General features: G+C 42.8%; 3 protein-coding genes across 3 annotated transcripts in view; 1 reads left to right on the top strand and 2 right to left on the bottom strand.

The window, feature by feature from the left end:
- Positions 1-19,706, top strand: part of LOC122615115 — a 36,144-nt gene that overhangs the window by 9,074 nt on the left and 7,364 nt on the right. The window lies entirely within an intron of this gene.
- Positions 5,031-7,208, bottom strand: LOC122615108. The gene is made up of 2 exons (XM_043790003.1): positions 6,990-7,208; positions 5,031-6,928 (listed from the first exon to the last, which is right to left on the bottom strand). Exons 1-2 carry the CDS (start codon positions 7,200-7,202, stop codon positions 5,063-5,065), a joined length of 2,079 nt encoding a protein of 692 aa, XP_043645938.1. The 5' UTR covers positions 7,203-7,208; the 3' UTR covers positions 5,031-5,062.
- On the bottom strand, positions 12,571-13,337 carry LOC122615124. The gene is made up of 2 exons (XM_043790027.1): positions 13,183-13,337; positions 12,571-13,039 (listed from the first exon to the last, which is right to left on the bottom strand). Exons 1-2 carry the CDS (start codon positions 13,253-13,255, stop codon positions 12,735-12,737), a joined length of 378 nt encoding a protein of 125 aa, XP_043645962.1. The 5' UTR covers positions 13,256-13,337; the 3' UTR covers positions 12,571-12,734.

The raw sequence follows: 19,706 nt of genomic DNA, 5'->3' as shown, positions 1-19,706 counted from the left end.
TGGTGGCTGGTTGGTATCTGGTAGCTGGTAGTTGCCACTGGATGGGTGGTTGAGTGGCAGTTGCGAAATGCCATTATAAGCATATGTGTCGGGTCTGGAAAGTTCTGGGCGGGATGCGAGGGGCACCTACTGCTCCTGAAGTGCGCGGTGCGAAGTAGCACCCTGCTAGGCAAATGTGTGTAATATTACGGGTAATGTATTCAGTTCTCCCTCTTATGGATACTATCTTGATTCCTGATCCCAAACAGGACCGCCTGACAAGTGGGGAGCTCCATGAGGGCCCACTATGTCCACAGATGGTTTTGTGGCAGAAGCCTCACAGCGCTCTCTATCTCTTTAATTGCATTCGCCAGAATTTGTTTGTATTTTGATAACTATTTTGCCGCAGACACATGGTAAACAATTGCTGGTTGGCCGAAAATTCAGTAACTGCAGTTCGTTTCATGGGTGTTTGTTTTTCTTCAGGTGCCAACGGCATGATTAAAAATGGTTGGCCTAAAATATTGCATCACGCTGTGTAACTTTGCTATATTTTCACAGCGGTGTCTGCAATATTTTGCAAATGTTTTGCTAGCCATTCCAAATATATACGCATGTCGAAAATATACATCTGGAAAATAGGCGTTTATATTATACCAATGTCTGAATTCTATTTGGGGTTTGAGCCAAAATTTCCGTGTAATAGTTTAAAGGTAAATCAGTTGCCTTTAAGTGAGGTATTTAGAGATTAAACAAATACGTACTCTTCATTTTAAGAGGCCATCAAGACTTAAATTACCTAAATACACACTTGAAAACCAAAAAACAGAATTTTTGACAGCCTCCCCACTAATTCCACACAATACAGCTGACACCGTAACCAGTCGGTTAATTAATTACACATAATTAATAAACTTAAGCAATCTTGTGCGGCTCTTTACAAATAAATCACTCGTCTCAAAGTGCCGCCTCGGAAATTTAATTACACTTTCATCAGCTAATCACACAATTTGCACCACCACCCGAGAAGGGCTTTAAGAAGCCATCGCCAAGGCACAAGCGGCAGCACTCGTAAAAGATGCCATAAATTTGCGCAGGATACGTCACTTGCTGCGGCTCGACTTTGCACTTGATGGGCGACAGGTCCCCCCAAGATCCCCAGATCCCCAGTTACACATCCTCAGCCCCGCGTGGCATCCAATTATAACTCACGCCAGACGTGATAAATCAATAAAAGTGTCCTGGGCAGGGGTCCGGGGGGTGTTTACCCGCCTGATGGCTTCCCTTGTCGATGTAAATATGCCAAAAAAGGGAAGCATTATGTGACATAAAGTCTGGCTCAAGATTAATCTTCGGCTTATTGCAAAGTGTGCAGGGTGATCCAGGCTGAAGTAGTGTAGGTTGTATCTCAGCTCCGGGATAAGCTGTGGTGGTGGCGATAATGTAATAACACTACTATCGTACAAGATGACTGTACTATTTACTTACGTCTTGGTAATTGTTAAAACAATATTTATTAAATATTTTCGAAATAATACATTTTTGTTTGAATACTCGTTGGCTGCAACTTTACTCTATACGATTCTATATGATATGCTTTAAAAGAATTACTATTATTTTAACACTTTGCTAAGTACTCCCCACTTCTGTTATAATCAAGTTTTGTTGTCTCTGAAATAAATGAATTGAATAAATTGGTTTGATTTTGTAGGTAAAAAGATTTTCTCTTTGTTAAGATATTGAACAAGATGAAATTGAATTTATTTATAATTTCAAGTATTTGTAGCCCCTAATAGCAAGTATGCCAACCTTTCTCGTTTCTCGTTTTAGGTAATTGATTTCAAAATAATATTAATTTCTGCCCTCTCGTGTGTCGAGACTCGCTTGAGTAAGTACGAGCCATATATCACACATTTGAGTAGATGCCGGCGAGCGAGAGAGGCGAACAACTACTAAATAATTGTTAATGTATTACGAATAATTTATGGCACTATTTCATAAAAAGCAATAATTTTTCAATATCAAACCGAGCGGCAATCCCATGGCGGGGCTGCTAGGATGTTGCACAGTCGCAGCTGAAGAATCCCGAAGGTCCCCCCTTGGATGCTGCTGCCTCCGTAATAAGCTTGATAAATAATAAAATAGCATCGGGAAGGCGGCAACGGAACCGGGACCGGGACTGGAATGGGAATGGGAGCTGCAAAGTGAAATTTATCATTTTTCATAGCTGCAAGCTGCACTTTTCTTGAAACATTTCACTCAGCACTGGAGCGAAGAGCGAGGAGCGAGGAGCGGCAGAGCCCCCATTACATATTTTCGGACTTGGACTCCGTAGACGTCAGCATGCTGGTGTTGCTTTTTCGGCTGGGTCCCTGGCAAATGTTTGCAAGCAAAGATTAATTGATTCCACTTGGCTGCTCTTAGAGTGTCCCTGCCGCTGGAAACGCTCACCAGCCGCCAGCCGGAGAACGAAGAATCGTCCTGGGGATCGGTTGGGGTCGATAAGCGAAAAACCGGGTTTGTTTGCTATCTGGCTTGGCTATGTTAACCAAGGACTTGTTTTAACTTTGACTAAGAATTCCCTGTGATTTATGATTGAAGTATTTCAAATGCCCCTTATAATAACTTATTTATCTTCCACTCATTTCAACCCTTATTATTTGGTTTCGTCATTTAAAAAGCTTGCTGAAAAATTATACATTTTACTTTAGGACATCTTGATTGACGAGTGCACACACACAGCTTAGTATGAGTGGCTAATGCTCCACATGATTAAAACTTTATAAATTTTCACTACTGCAGTTAACTGCAGTACAAATGGCGGGCGAAAAGAAAACTTTGCCGAAACTTGTCACGAGTGCCAGTTACCAGGCAACTTTATGTGAGGGTTGAAGGTTTCTTTGCATTTGCCGGGAGGTGGCTAGAAGTTGTTCCGGAGCTGTGGTTCAGTTTAATGTTTGACAGCCCCACGATCACCGCCATCCGCACCACCCGGCACCACTCGGCACCACTCGCACCACTCGATTCTGTTGCGGTTTCAAAAAGGTCCCTGGCTTGTCAGCCATTCGGAAGTGACAAATATATTTAATTGCTTGCAAAAGTTTGCAGCGCAAAAGTTTGCTATTATTTTCGTTTCTCCTCTATTTTTTTTTCGGTGTTCTTGGATGCATGCGTGAAGTGGACATTTTAATAATTGTTTGTAATTTCTTTTTCATTTGCAGCCTTAATGAGTTTTTCGGCAGTTCGGTTCTGCACAATATATCTGCTTACAATTTATATGTGCACATACAGCTGCGAAAAATAAAATAAAATATATTCGGTGCAAATTCAGAGTCGATATCCATGCTGCCTGCAAACGAGTTTCTTCTCATTCTCTGTTTCCACTGTATGATTATACTTTAATTTTATTTAATTAGTAATGTTTAACTTTAGCCAGGGAATGAGAGAAATTCAAACACAATTCCCAAGACCCTCTGCGTTTAATGCTCATGCAAATATAAAAATATAATTCCGTAATATATGTATTTCTTCTTATCTCAAGCAAGTACAGCAATGCCTATGTATATAGAACAAGAGATTATTTTAATTTCAACAAAATTAAAGAGGTCACTCAAGTGTGCGGCTCACATTTTATAATATTATTTTACTTTTGCAAAAGCATTTTCTCCGCAAACTCGTAAACCTTTAATAGGTATTGTCTCTTTCAATCCCGATTCATTAGTCTTAAGTTTTTTTTAATATATCGCTACCATTCAAATTATAAACATAAATTTCGCAAAAATATAGCGCTTACGAGGCGTCGTAAAAAATCCCCACATAAAAGTGAAATATTAAGCTTTTTTTACCGAACCACTAAAAGTTATTCCATGTCTGAGCTGAGCTCAGTTGATGTTAAACAGTAAAACAGAAGTTATGACTACGTGACATATTAACGAAAAAAATATAGCGGCAAAACAAATACATAAATTCCATATTAATGCATTTTTTATGCAAAGTAATAATGAAGCCTGAACTATCCGATGGACCCAGTTGGAGGGCAAAAAGCGCAGTAAACTCCTTATCGAGGCCAATCGGTATGCCATTTTTACTGGCCCACTGAATCGCATGGAGACGGAGACTCGGATTTTGATTCAGTTTCCCTTTGATGATGCTGCGTGGAGAGGCAAACAAAGGTTTTCAATGGTTCCAGCTGTGTGCGGGAGGTGTTTATGGGATTATGGAGGGCCTGATGATGATGTCGCCGGAGCCGGCATCACCTTTTGCCATTTGACTGTTTGTCAACACTAATCTGCTGCTGTACAAGCACCAGTGTGTATGTACACACACTCCCGCAGAGGAAATCGAACTCCTGCTGCGACAACACAATCAATGTAGCAGTAGAAATCGACAAGGATCCGCCTCTGCCCACTCGGCATTTGAGCCGGAAATCAAAATAAACAACAGCAAATCAGTCAAACAAACAAATAAACAAGAAGCGAACTCCGGCTAAAAGCAATAGGGCCACAATGTGTTCCACATTCGACGTTCGCCTCTGAGTGCCATGTAACTATAGTAAGCCCCCATTTCGGGCCAGTTTTTGTGCGTTGTTTTCTGCGAAATTGGTTGTATCTGGAGGGCGGCTGTTTGAGGCCAGCTTCCTTCGCAATAAACTCCGGCCGAACTCGGACACAATTAGCCGGATTTTGGGTGGGCCACAAAATCAATTGGATGAGAGCGTGTCAAGCTTCTGATAGCCTAATTCGATATCAGCTAGTATTGTAGCCAATATATTAGCGCGTTTGTAATGCGCAATGCAAGCAGATCGAAAGCCAACACAGTCGAAACTAAAAATACATTCCAGCTCAGATGGATTAAAAGGCCCATAAATAAAAATGAGATTATCTGACCCAAGGTTACTAAAAACATTAATCAACAATTCATGATTATACTTCTGCGCTTCCCATATTTATGAAAATCCCAATTTAATAAACACAATTTCGCCCGTTAAGTAATAAGCAAATAATATATTACAGAAAGGCCTATATAGCTTTACATGTAGGTAATTTATTTATTAAAAGCTCTCTGATATAATTATTTAATCAGATTAGGCCTTTACTATTTCCATTGTGACAGGTGGACTTGGCGTGGTCGTTGTGGTGGGAAAATCACCAAGCCTAATAACATTAATCTTGTTGGGATTCTCAATAGCACCGCCTCTAGTTCCCCTTCTGCCACCAAGATCGTTGTTTTTTCCGCCGGCTCTCGTATTTGGATTTTGATTTCCGGCACCTAACACACCAAATGCAGGATCTCCGAATTCAGGATTAATAACATTAACATTGTTGGGATTCTCAATAGCACCGCCTCCAATTACCGCTCTGCCACCAAGATCGTTGTTATTTGCGCCGACTCTTATATTTGGATTTTGATTTCCGGCACCAAATAAAGAATCTCCGAATTTAGGATTAATAACATTAATCTGGTTGGGATTCTCAATAGCACCGCCTCCAACTTGATTAGGTGCATAATTTTCTTGCCTCATATTTGGATTTGGATTTCCGGCGCCTAATTCACCAAATGAAAAATCTCCGAATCCAGGATTAATAACATTAACATTGTTGGGATTCTCAATAGCACCGCCTCCAATTACCGTTCTGCCACCAAGATCGTTGTTATTTGCGCCGACTCTTATATTTGGATTTTGATTTCCGGCACCAAATAAAGAATCTCCGAATTTAGGATTAATAACATTAATCTGGTTGGGATTCTCAATAGCACCGCCTCCAATTATCGTTCTGCCAGCAAGATTGTTGTTATTAATGCCAACTCCAACATGATTAGGTGCATAATTTTCTTGCCTCACATTTGGATTTGGATTTCCGGCACCTGATGCACCAAATAAAGGATATCCGACTCCAGGATTTGGATCATATCCATTGCCACTGTATCCTTGGCGCTCATTTTGAATGTGTCCTCCGATTGGAAGAGGTCCATTGGCTTCATATCCGTCGCCTAAGTACGAAATGAATCCTCCTCCTTGATTAGGTGGATCATATGCAAGACCGCCTAATCCATAGCCCTTATTCGGAATAGATTCTCCGACTTGGGCTGGTGATGGGCTTACATTTCCCAACTCGGGAGAATAGTTGACTGCATTTGCTTGGATACTATAATCAATCCAGCTGCGAATTTGGGAAACATCAGTGTAGATAGCAGGAATAGGCTCTCCACATCCGAATCCGAAGTTGACGATTCCCACCTGTTCGTACCGATTGGGATCGCTTTGCAGTGGGCAGACCAGAGGGGCACCTCCATCGCCTTTGCACGAATCCTTTCCAGGTTCTCCACCGGCACAGATCAGGCTGTTATCGAGAAAGAATTCTTTGCCGGCGACATTTTGCAGTTGCGGTTGACACTCACTTTTCTCCACCAATGGCACCTCGATCTTCTTCAGGACATTCATGTAAGAGTTGTCCGCGATGGTTTTTCTGCCCCAGCCACTGACGGTGCAAAGGCTATTGATATAGTTTCGATTCGGCGGCGGCAAACAAATGAGGTTTATGTGGTGATCCAGATTCAGCGGTCTCGCAAGGAACAGAAGGGCCGCATTACTGGCACCACTAGTCATACTGAGACCGGGATGCCGAACGATCTTCCTGATCGGAACGTCCACATGTGGTCGCAGCTCAGTGGTGCTTTGAAAGTCCCATTCGCCAGCCCGCACAATGAGGTAGTTCTCGGGAATTTCGGAGGTCTTCGACGAGGATGTTAGCACCACATCCGGCTTAATAAGGGAGCCACCGCCAATCGGCTGGCTGTTCCTGGCATCGATCACAGCCACCATCCATGGCAGTTCGCCATCCTGTGCGAAGTCCCCCGCGTTGGTTATGGTGAAGCTCACTCCTTGAGGGTTCGCGTGGCCACAGTCCAGAGGAATCTGTTGATTGCCTGTCTGCACCGAATGTTGTAACTGCAAAAACAATGGAGTGTCATAAAAACACATTCAAGTGATAGCTATTCGTCGGCATTACTATTTCTGTTATCGGGCAGCAGGTATGCCCAGACTCACATCCCTGATTACCGTTACTAAGTCCTCTGAAATCTATTATTGGTTTTCCCGTTTCCGTTCCAATACGGCAACGGTTTCGCTGTACGCACTTCTTTGCCATGGACCCACCACAGTAACGGGCCTGAATCCGAGAGATTCCCAGAAGCACGAGGAGCAGGATGGAAAGGCGATCCATTTTGAGCGCCTGTCTTCAATAGACTGCCGATTGCGATTGAACCGCCAACTTATTGCCAGTGAACATTCCATTTCCATTTATTATTTGATAAGGCTTCTTTGAATCTTTTGACGACGATAAGGTCTTGAGATCAGGCATGTCGGGCATATTTAAAGATGACGCCTGTATACTTATAAAGCGTTAGCACTAAAGCTTTCCAAGAACAGCAAATTTAATCATATATGCGCTTACGCATACAAGAAATACTTAAGAGCATGGAGAGATTAACAATAAATATTTATTAATTCTTTAAGTATATTGAACATACATATTTTGGCTGTAATAACACCAATTTGGGGGTATTTATAAATAAGTTACCGATATATATTGAATTGCAGGGTCGCACTCGCACTCGCACTAGCATTCCCTTCATTAATTACGTCAAGCTGGTTCGCCCCCTTAACATCTCATTAATTTACAAAATTTCCCGTAATTTCCATTTCATTCAGCGCTCAACCACAAACTCACCAGCCATCTGCCGCAGAGCAAACGCATTACAAATTATTTTTATTCAATTTTCGCGCAACGACATCAAAGGACGGCAACCGGAAAGCATCAGCGAGTGCAGAACTCGACTTGTCTTCGTGTAATACAATTTTCACCTTTTCCGTCATTTTCCCATATACCAGCTACCAAATGCTTTTCTCGTTCCTTTTTAAGGGGAATTTTATTTTTACATAATTTAACGTGAGGAACGGCGCTTCATTCCAGTCGCCATTTCGTTACGAAGACCCTGGTAATGCCCGGATCCTGATGATGTTGTCGCGGCAGCCATTGCATTGACCACTAAAACTTTGCCATTAAAGGGCATGAAATTGTCCCATTTTTCAGACGGATCCTGGTCAGGCACAAGTACGCCAAAGTGGCACTTGAGTGGTACCACTTTGAATGGCCACACTGCTCCAGGTTCACCCTTTTTACCCGCTCTTCATCACAGCCTGGCTTCCTCTGCCCGTCTCCTCTGCTTCTTCACTTTGAGTGTAAATTATGTTGTAAATACGATTTTTTAGCTGGCAAAATGTCTTCGTCATCAAGTGGTTTGCTCAAGGATGCCCCTTTCCCACCCTCTTCAAATGGCCCAAATGGCGTAAAAGCACGGTCCTCCGGAGAAGGTTGCTAAGTGGAAGTGGGTGCTGTGGGGAAATGTGCGAAAATATTGTTTATGTCAGGGCGCAAAGGCGGCGAAACGCAGATTGGGCTCCTGTGATGGAATTGTTGGCCTAAAAAGTATACTGAAGCTGAACAAGGTGGCCTTAGAAAAGCATTAAGCATTATATTAGAGGTTCGGGTTAAGTCACTTGCTACTCATTTATTCGGAATATCCGTCAATAAATGCGAATCGCTTTCCAGAGAATATAAAGAAATTTATTTTATAAATAAGAATGAAGAGGCACATAATTCGAGATTATAGTCCATTATTCTAGCTGATAACGCAGATCGGCTCTACTCATTGGAATTGAGTATATATTTATTTAGATAAAGCCGGCTAAGGTAGTTATGCAATGCTTACTTGAACTCCCAAATAAGTTGCAGTGAAATTAAGTTTGAACTAAAATTCCCTAGAGATAACCAATGTGCCAGCTTACCTTAACCCTACTCTGTTCGTTTGATATTCAATTCCCAAGCCTGCCATAATTCTCCAGAACATTTGCATAAGTACTGCGCGAAAGATTATCAATAGCCCCGTGGCAATCGGCGAAATCCTTGCGGCCGTATTTAAACTCAAATGCGGCATAATAAGCCAGTTTAAAATCCCGGACCTCAGGAAAGACAGGATTGGATTGGCCGGCGAGTGAGTGAGATTGTTCCCGGCGAAAATGTGAAACTAAAGCCAAAGCCGGTTGGCCTCCGACGGGAAATCATTACCAGAAATGTCCTGCAGCGTCATTTGTAAGCGCCTTTGGCACTCTGCCCTCTGACAATGAGACAGGGCGACGGCTTTGAGCAAAAAGGGAAACAGAAGAGGCAGCCTCTGGGCAGCAGGAGACACTTAAGTCTAATGGTTTTGTCAGCTGCGCCATCCTTGGCAACTCACTCCTCCCTGAAATCCTTCGCAACGATATCGCAGCCACTCACTGGAGTGAAATCCGCTCCAAAACGAACTGCCGCTGCACGCATACAAATTGACAATTTTATTAGCACATAAATTAGTAAAAATAATCAATAAGCAATGTGCCAAAAAGCAGTCGACAGAAGGAAAGACGCATTGAAATGTAACTCAGTTCGAATGTTAGATACTCTACTTCAGGGAAACTTGAAATTAACAAAATATTGTGCAAGAAGCCCCATTCTTATAAAGTTATATCAAGAAATTAACACATGTTGTAGAAGAATCCACAAAGCTAAATGCGCTTTTTTCTATAATAAATCGAAGCATTCACTCGGTTATCATAAAAGCCACTACGGCTATGTACAAAGAACCAAAGGAAAGGGAAGCTAATGCTCAAAATTGGAATTCGTGGCTGGCTGGAATAAATTCCATTTGTTGGCTGTATTTATGCTGTGGGGACGGGGACACAGCAACCTCTGGGCTTCGATGGGGAAGTGGAATGCCAGCAATTGCAATTACCATGCCAATGCCAGAACCAAGCGGATACCAAACGGGGATCAATACCAATACCAAAACCCAAGCCGGGACCCCAAATCGGGTATCGTGATGATAATGATGGCCAAGACGGGAATATTGGTCAATTAGCAGTGGGTCAGCGCCAGACTTGTGCAACAATATAGGCAACTTGGGATGCCGGCTGATTCGCAATTCGCAATTCCCAGCTTGTACTTCTCCCTTTTCTTCGACTTGGCTAATTGCTTAATTCACGAACATTTTCGCACTGCATACTTTTCGGAGTCCAGTGGGCGGTGTGCATGGCAGTTTTCCACCCAGTTTTTTAACTATTTTGCGCCAAAAAAGTTGCTCGACTGGCGCGAAACGATGATGATGACGATGATAGTGATGATTCTGCCGCTGTTGCTTTTTCTCCCCGAGTTGTTTGTTGTTAAGTGCTAATTAACTAGATTTTCAAAGGGAAAACCGTTAGCTAATTTGAAAACGAAATAGTTTCCCGGCCCTCCTGGCGTCGTTTTCAAACGAAAAGTTATGAAACATGCAGTGATGGTCATGGGAGATTTAACGCCAGTTGCGCTATTGAATATAACTTTTTCATCAGTCGAGAAAAACCATCTAACTCAGATCATTAGCGGGGAGAATGAAACGCGAGATACTAAACCTCTAAACAGTAAATTTGAGTCAGGTAAATTGTAAATTTAGGCATTGCGTAATTAAAGATTAATATAAATTTGCTTTTCATACCTTCTGTGTGCTGAGGTGGGAAAATAAGGAATTTAATCACCGAAATATATTAATTACCTAGTTTTCTTTAAAGCTGCCACCCACCACTCTTTAAAATTCCTAATACATCCTTCAAACACTTTCCTCCGACTGCAGGTCACTCGCCTTCGTTGAATGCAAATTTTCCCGACTGGCACTCTGCCAAAAAAGAATAAAACAGCAGACGAAGTGGAAGTGGCCCACTTAAATGGGGGAAATGAAATACAAGGAGACGAGCAACGGAAGTGGACTCAATGGGGAGGGATCAAAGATGAGGTATCGGTGATCTGGAGAGGGTATTCCGAGGGCTGGTCGCACGATTCGCTGTCACACTTAACTGAAATTAGAACGTGATTAGATTTCATTTAAGCATTAAGCGCAACTGACAGCCAGCATGACAGCAGGGAGCTGCCCGGGCATGGATATGGGTATGGTTGGTTCTCGGCATTCACGGTATTCTCGGGATTCTCGGCTGGGAAATTATGTTTTGGGCTGCCAAATTTATTGACAATTAGTTGGCTAGTGGAAGGGGGCTTGGTGGGGTGGGTGATAGTGCGTGAAAGGGAGTGGCAGGTCAACACGGGATAGCGAGCATTAATTATAACGTGCATAATTAACAAATCTGGCAATCAGCGGAGTAGAGGCTTAAACTTTAGCACAAGCGGAGAGGCCAATAATCGTTTGGTCCGAGCCGAAGCCAAGGACGAATCCTGGAAATCGGGGTGCCTTGGCCATTGAGGCGGCGCTAATGAAAGCACTGCCGGCAGAAATTGGTTTACGGGCTGTTCACGCAAGTAGAAGTTATTAGTTCAGTCCTTGACTCCAGGCCTTCCCCTCCGGTACTTCCACTTTCCGGGCTAATTTGCGGTATTAATGACAGCAAACGGAAAGGCTGGGGCCTCGAATAGCCCCATAATTGGCAAAGCAATGCCATATCTCCATCGTTAATGCAATTGCGATAATCTTAGCAAAGCAGCCTCGCTCCAAATATCTTTAACACTTAAGGCGCGGCGTTTTCAGAGGTATTACCTCTCAAGTGTACTACCTAATTATGATCTAATGAATAGTTTTACATTGAGGGAATATGTTAAATTATCGTTTTTTACTTTAACTCAAATCATTAGGCTTTCATACCCCGAAAAATAGGTAGACCAAGCTACAAATATTTGTTTGCTTATCATAAGTAACTTGTTCCTCTCTGATGGGGCTGTGCCACTAAGGAAGCCATTACGGGAACTCGAACGACCTGCCTCACCTGGCTCACACACACGTATACATTTTGCACCTGCCCGAGGGTAAAAAACAACACACACACGATGGCCCAACAACACAATGGCAACTTTATCGCTAGCAAGCTAAACAAATACAAATAGATTAGTTCAAAAGTTCAGGGCGTTGTTCGAACGCTCGGATGCCAAAAGTCAAATTGTGTCAACTGCTGGGGCGGCGAGAAAAGACTGGAAAAAGGGCGGAAAACATGTCAAGGCCTTTTCGACATGTGGGTGGTTCGACAAGCTAAACAAATTGAATGCGAGTCGGCAGATTGACGGCTGGTCCTGCAACTCGGACCGGCTTATTGAAAGACGGTGTTTGGGAAATGGGAATCGGAATGGGGGTCAAAGGTGAGCCACAAAGACCTCATCTGAATTGCAAAGCAGCCAGCTCGATGGTGACACCTTTCGTAATGCATCCACAGATATGTGCTAACTGAAGATCTTCGTTCGAGTGGAAAATTAAAAGCCTGATCAGGGACTACGACAACTATTCCCATACCATACCCACTACTACTCCCTTCTGTGTATTTCTTCAATTACTTTGCATAAATGCCAGGGAAACGACAACCTAATTAGCTTTTAGACACGGCTTCATTTCATTAAGCAAATGGTCCCTGGTGTATAATTTTAATACGCAATTACTGGCGTTTCAATGACACTCAATGATGCCTGATAACAGACACCATTACCACCCCCACCACTAGACACCCACTAGAAACCCAAAAGCTAGAAGCAATAAGTTTAATCCGCAAGCTTTGGATACCTTGACTGTTGCTCAGGCTTTAAACATTTGACAATTTATGCGAAAATTATGTGCGTAGCGGTGTGGGGTTACCAGGAAAAGCGAGAGTTCTCTTTATTGCCAACAGCTTCCGCCCAGCCCGCCATTAATCAGTTGGTTTGGTTGTCATGCCGTCGAATCTCAAAGTTCCCTCCAAATATCCCACTCCTCTTGGTGGCCCCCTTGTTCAGCCTCCTCGATTTCGTAGAAGATTTGCATGGGGCAGACGAAGTTGTAGAATTGCCGCAGCACGAAGAATACGGACTCGAACATGATGTCCTGCTTCCTGAAAAGGAACTCAGGGCGCAGACTGGACAGACGCCAAGATAGTGGCAGTGCAGTAGGTTCAACGCACTGGCCTGGTGGAGTGGACACAGGGGTGGGGTGCCGAGGTATAAAAAGGCCTTGCCAAGTACTGTTGGAGGAAAGTGAGGAAAGCATTAAAAGCCAATCCGTTTAACCGAAACGGAAAGCAAGTTCTTAAATTGATATTTAGTTGGCATTTCTTCCTATTTGGACTATTTTCATATGGGGTGCCATATTTGTGTCATTACTCACCACGTGCAAATTTTCGAAGAGCTTGTTTAATTGGGTCGAGCGGCTGGTGTTTCTTTTGATACTTCAATTTCATTTTTCGAGCTGAGTTTCAAACCGAGGACCGAGGACCGAAGACCGAGCGGAAAAGCGGAGCCTACTCCTTTGAAATGGCTCACACCCCCACTTCTAGATCCTAATTGGCACCGCCGCCGACCTGAAACCCCCGAGCAGCCACCACGAGGCCTCAATTGCACTTTGTGGTTGGCTTGGCAGTGCGGCTTCCACTTTGCTTTGAAATCGTCAGTGTAATGTCGATAAATCCATTGACTTGAGCCATTTTGCTTGAACCCAATTAAAGTCGGCTGAAATTAAACATTCATTGAGATTATGCAGGATAATATTTATGTAACATTCAGAGGATCTTAAATAAATATTTCAAAGGAACAACCTAATTTTCTAATTGGATCTTTAGTTACAAACTAAAATATTTCAGTGTTTCCTATATCATTTTCTCTAAGTTTCCAAAAGAAACAGTTATACTGTCAATACTGCTGATACCATTTTTATTGTAGCCCATTTTTCTCAGTAAGCAGTTAGTAATTTTAACGTAAAGTCAGCGCCTTACTTTTAATGAACTTTAAAAGAGATGAAATGCACCTAATTGAACTATTTAAGTCCCTTTGCTTGTAGGCTGTATGATTTTCTGCCGCTTTATTTACCACTTTTAATTGCTGAAACGTATTATTAATCCTCTTACAACATTAAACCGTCATTTTGGTTACACAGCTCGAACTGATGGTTAAGCCCTCTTCACAGAAACATTTTTTGCAGACGATAATTACCAAAATGATCTGCCCGGACACGCGCAAACACACAGCAGTTATGCGTTTGAAAAAGATTCAGTTGGTGGAAGGCTGAGAGCAAAAAATGTCGCTTTAAATGCTGCATACATTTTGGCCGAGTGCAAAATATCCCCCAGCTGCCGAGCAAACACATTTAAAATGCAATCGATTGGGCGCCCAAGCGTCGCGGGCGTAGCGCAAAATGGAATATAATTGTGGCCGCATTTATTTATTTATTAATTGATTTTCCTCCTTGTTCCGGGCACACAATAATAATGTTTTTTAGGAGCCAGTTATAGCTTAAAACATTCATTTCATTTTATAGGATTAACGCTTGCAATATATGAATGGTTTTTTAATTTCATCCTGTTCAAGTTTGGGAATTTTCCTTTCACTCCCTACTGCTTAAACATGGAGTATCCTTTAATAAGGACTTTTAAAGACGGCTTTCTGTGCTTTTCGATATTCGTCTTAGATGAATGCCCTCAGATGTCCAGATGGGCAATTGCTGGGAGCATTATCATCTGTCCAGCCCAAGGACATTAAGCCTGTGCTCGTTCATTAACCAATAAAGCGCGCTGGATAATTGCAATTACCATTAACTGCTCTCAAGGCTTACGAGCGCAATCCTCTCGAGCTTGACAAGCGGCAAGAAAACTTCCACGCTTCCTGGCTTCAATCGAGAGGCCATCACTTCATCATTCGCCCCGCATCCTGTCCCAACCAACCGCACACTTTAACAATTATTGCCGACCACACGTGGACAAGGACAAGGATCTGGACATGGACATGAACATGGACACGGACACAGATAGGGATAAGGAGTCGGAGTCGGAGTCCGAGTCCGAGCTTGTAATGTGCTCAATTTTTCGCATTTTGCACATCCGTCGCCCGGAACGGGGCCCAGGCAAAAGCGGGTTCGAATGGCCACCTGCCAGCTGTAATAATATTAAACAATATATATAAATCACTCAGCTGTCCGGCGCACACAGCGGCAGGATTCCAAGGATCCCAAGGATCCGAAAAGGAGTTACAGGGCGGGGCTTCATAAAAATTTACCGCCATAATGCTTATTTTAAAAGTCAATATGTTCGGTGCCTGTTATTTTAACACCCGGCTTGTCCAGGTGTCCTGGTCGCATCCGCTTGTGAAAACTACGAGACAGGCGACAGGATCCGGAAAAGCTAAAGGAAGAGCAGTGGCAGGAGCAAAGTGTCAGTGGCCAACGTCACAGCCCACAACACACAACATAAACATAAAGTGAAAAGCCCGGCGAGAAAGGAGCAGGCTGTCGGGAAATAAGTTGGAAGGTCCTGGACTCCTGGCCCTGTTTCCTCCCCTTGCTCTTCATTTTTATTTTTATCCCGCTTTTTTTTTTTTTGTTTGCGACCATCTAAAGCCAAGCGTCACATGTCGCCAGGATGAAAGGGAGCGGCAGCTTGTTGTTCATATCCTGGCCTGACGTCCGTTTATGTGACGTGATTATGTGCAAAAAGTGCAACAGGCAGCAGGACCAAACCGTCTGACACCGTGTAAAGTAGCCCTCGAGCAATGCGGAGGAGCACTGTCGAGGACAGGCTTGCGGATGAGGACGAAGACGAGGTTGAGGGCAACTGACGGAGGTTTCTCACCTTCGTCGACTCCGAGCTGCAGGCTCGTTCGGCTTACACGTGATTTTTGCAGAAATATCGTGGAAGAGTCGGGATGCCAGGGGCTGCTGTCAGCCAACTTATTTCGGTCAATGTGGTTTATTTTAACCAGAAAAACTGGCTGCACTTAAAAATTCAATAAAATAAAGAACCATTTCCCTTTACAAACGCATTGAGTAGACATTGAATTTAAACTTGTTTTAAATCTAAGAAAAGCGAGCCAGCAAGCGAGCTTCGGCGAACCGGTATATACTCTTGCTGGTAATATGCGTTTAAAAAAAAAACATGGATTTCTTTTGCAAAATTTTCAATAAATTGTTCGTCTGTAGAAAAGCAAGAAGAAAATTTAAAAGACAATTATGTATTGACAAAGAAGTGGAGTATAATAGCTTAATGATTACAAACAGCGTAACTGTGATATTTTTCCCATTACTTTTAGTAATTTTTTTCATTTATGGCAGCTATATATCGTCCAATTTAATTTAATTAACACAGCAATTATAAATTTTAAAATGCTTGTGTTTTAGATGCTGATGTCGAAGCTTATCAAGAGTATATATACTCCACCCTCTGCTAGGGTATATTTTTGTTTTACACAAAAACCGTGCACAAAAACCCACACAACAATTTTAAAACTTAACACTATCTCGTTGATATTAAGAGATGCGTATTGATTTCAACATCAAGCAAACATCATTTTATGAACTCACAAAAGTTTTTGCACGGCTTTTGTGCACATAGGAAACCAAATTTATGGATTTAATCTTACAAAGCGAGAAACCTTGCTGGTCCAGTTGATATTAAATTTCGTGTAATGAACGATAACTCCTTCGCTGCGAATTACCCGCCCGAAAGCTGTATTATAACCTGATTGTGCGTTATTAAAAACATGCACATTGATTCAACTCAGTTTGCTGGCAGCCTCCGACTAGCAAAGGTGGAAAACAGTAATCTTACACTCTCAAACTCCGATCATGAGGACCTTATTCCACCCAGAATTTGTTACATGGATTTTAATTTCCACTCTTGCGATTTGTAAGATTGGTGCGATTTTGCCCCAGGAAGATGATTATGAACATGACGATGATGAAGGTTCAGACCTGGGGCTCGGACGACCTGAAAATCTTGAAGAGCGAACCACATCGGGGCCAGAAAAAAAAGTAAGAACGGAATAGCTTCAGCAATTCCATTTCCATTACAAGCTCCTTTAAAAATTGCTGTCCTAAAATGGAGAATTTGTTAAACTATTTATTTAGGATAAGTTCTTGAATCTGAGTGGGTTGCATACGTGCGGCTTGCGTTCCATTGGTCAGGAGACTTTTCCCACCAACAAGACTTTCCAAACACAATTCGGTGATAGTCCATGGATGGCGGCTATTTATGCAGATGGAATATATGTAGCCGCAGCCACTTTGATTCGAAACGATGTAGTGATCACTGCCGCGTATCCGATTGAGAACACACCGCAGGATCAAATTTCTGTGGTGGCTGGCGATTGGGATCGACTGAGAACGGTGGAGAGCAAACCGCATTACAGCCGTGGAGTAAGGAGCATCCTGATCCACGAGCAGCTGGCCCTCATCTTCCTGGATGCCCCGTTCTTTGGCACGCATATTTCTCCCATCTGCCTGCCTCTTCAGGAGTCAGTTTTTATCGAGGAGTCCTGCCGGACCATTGGCTGGGGACAGCCCTCCCCCAGTTCATCCTCGGCCAACCAATCGGATATCCTGTGGTTCAGGAACTACGCCGTCATGACCGCCGAGGACTGTCGCGCTGAACTGCCACCAGAATCGTATTCCGATTCGAAGGTTCTTTGTGGAGCTGATTTGCTTAACGAGTTCAGTCCCCACAACGTTGGAGGCGGACTTTTCTGTTTTGTTGGGCGATACGTCCTGGCCGGACTCGCATTATCGGGCAAGGACTGGGAACCAGATACTAGACCCGCTCTATTTCTTAACATTTCCCCATACGTGCCCTGGATCGAAAATGAATTTGTTTTAAGAAACTTTACGCTGTAAAAAGATTGTTCCCCACTATTTTGTAAACAGTAAAACTCATGGAAGCGTTGAGTCAAATCAAACTTAGGTTTACAAACAATCATCATCAATATTTTCCAATCACCCAGTTCATGTAACAAGTCAATCATGAATTCTTAAGGCCAGAGTTTCGACCTATGTACTTGAACGCGAGTGAATAAGCAAGCAAATAAATAAATAACCGCTCTCTTGGTGGGAACTGAAACCAAAGCGAGTCTGGATCGGGTAAAAACTAGCGGCTGGTGACGATCGATCCACAATCGCATGCTTATCACACACTTATTTTACCGCATTCACGCATATCAGCTTTTGTTGAGTTCACGGAACTGATGACGCATAACTTTTACTGAAAAAACCGAAACAGCGACGAGAATGTGAAACTCAATTCGTTGACCGGGTGCCTTTTTTGCTTTTTCGGTGCAACCGAGAGCTATTTCGGTGTGCTGGTCGCCTGTTCTATTAGCAAACTATTTAAAATGTTTTAAACTTTTCCATCCGAATTGTTGTTAAATTTTGATATAAACAAAATAAAAACATACACACCCAGGGGCGACCGGCACTTGCTTATGATCGAGGCAACGGAGCGTATGCGTTATATGTACAAACGTGTGTACGGAAAGCGTACTAAATTGCCCTTTTGTTGTTGCTCTCCTCGCTGTTTGCCGTCCCTCTCACATCCATTGGACGACTACGGCGTAACGGTGAATCCGTAAGCTTCTAGGAAATACGGTATTATTTTGTACTAATTCGAATAGGCGAGCAGCGTTTAAAAGCATGGCGATGTCTACCCGCTGATAAGTGGCAGTATGACTGAATCCACACTCGACACTCGCACACTCGCACACCACCGACATACGCTCGTTCATACACAGATATGGGCTTGTGTTCAGATACTGATTGTGTGCGCACGTGTATAGAAATATACGTATATATTTCATACACATACATATGTATTTATCTGCTTGCTTTTTATACCAATGGGGGGGGGTCTGGCACTGGGCTAATTTGCTTATTGGCACTCTCACAAAGCTTTAGACTAATTTGTTTAACATAAGAGCACTGAAAAAAACGTTGGCAATCATAGTTGACGAAGATGTTTTAAAGGTACATAAAGTATTTCAAAGTTGTAAATTATAATCTGCTTATAAGCCTTGCCTCAGTCACATTGTATACATAATAAATATACATTTACTCAAGGAATTTTGGGAAAATATCTAGTCGACTATATGGTGAATAAAAACGAACGAACACAAAGAAAACATGATATCAGTTTTATACCTACTACTTACTTATACTTATACTTAGTTTATTTAAGGCTTGTAGTTCTCCTCTTATAAGTGAACAAAAAACTAGGGCGTTGCGTTAAAGCTAATCTTTCACTGCGCTCATTTTATTTAAGTTCCCAATTACTGTTTTCTCCAAGTGCACTGTAAAAATGACATTTATCCAAAACGTAAGTACTTCCACCGGATCACTGAACGCCTGGGATTTTGGATAAATGGTCAGCGTGGAGGAGCTGATTCCTAGGCTCCCCGGATACAAATGTATCTGAAGCTATTGCGCAACGGCCGACTCGGGAATTGGGAATTGGGAATTCTAGGGCTGGTGCCGACATCATTCTCGATCTCTTTCAGCTGTGTGTGTCATAGCTTATGGGCGGGCTCTCCGCCCCTCCGCCGACGCCCCGCTGCTCCATAGCTCTGTTACACAAGTCAAATTCAACCTTGGCACTTATTCACTCGAGTGGAGCGTGCGAGATGCACTCGACAAACGGCTTTCAAACGGTTTCTGGGCGCTTGGTATGAAAAGTTTATGATTTCGTATTTAACAAAAAAATAATGTTTTTCGCGTGAGGGGTGGGCGATCATTAAGGTTTATAAACATTTCCAGCGCTGCTCTTGCCTTTTCGGGCGTCTTCTATGGAAAACTATAATTTAATGATGCTCAGCAGCTGGGATGTAGTCATGAATTCTGGCGGTCTGAGTAACAATCTGTTGCTTTGTAATTTTATTACAACG

This window comes from Drosophila teissieri, chromosome 2L (genome assembly GCF_016746235.2).
Source record: "Drosophila teissieri strain GT53w chromosome 2L, Prin_Dtei_1.1, whole genome shotgun sequence".
In the NCBI taxonomy this organism is placed as follows: Eukaryota; Metazoa; Arthropoda; class Insecta; order Diptera; family Drosophilidae; genus Drosophila; species Drosophila teissieri.
The sequence above is the reverse complement of the archived record's forward strand: the minus strand, read 5'-3'. Positions and strand labels throughout refer to the sequence as shown.

Coding starts and splice junctions, on each gene's coding strand:
- LOC122615124 (XM_043790027.1), bottom strand. CDS start 13,255: ATGAAATTGAAGTATCAAAAGAAACACCAGCCGCTCGACCCAATTAAA. Junction 13,040..13,182: donor TCTTCGAAAATTTGCACGTG/GTGAGTAATGAC, acceptor TTCCTCCAACAG/TACTTGGCAAGGCCTTTTTA.
- LOC122615108 (XM_043790003.1), bottom strand. CDS start 7,202: ATGGATCGCCTTTCCATCCTGCTCCTCGTGCTTCTGGGAATCTCTCGG. Junction 6,929..6,989: donor GCTGCCCGATAACAGAAATA/GTAATGCCGACG, acceptor TTGTTTTTGCAG/TTACAACATTCGGTGCAGAC.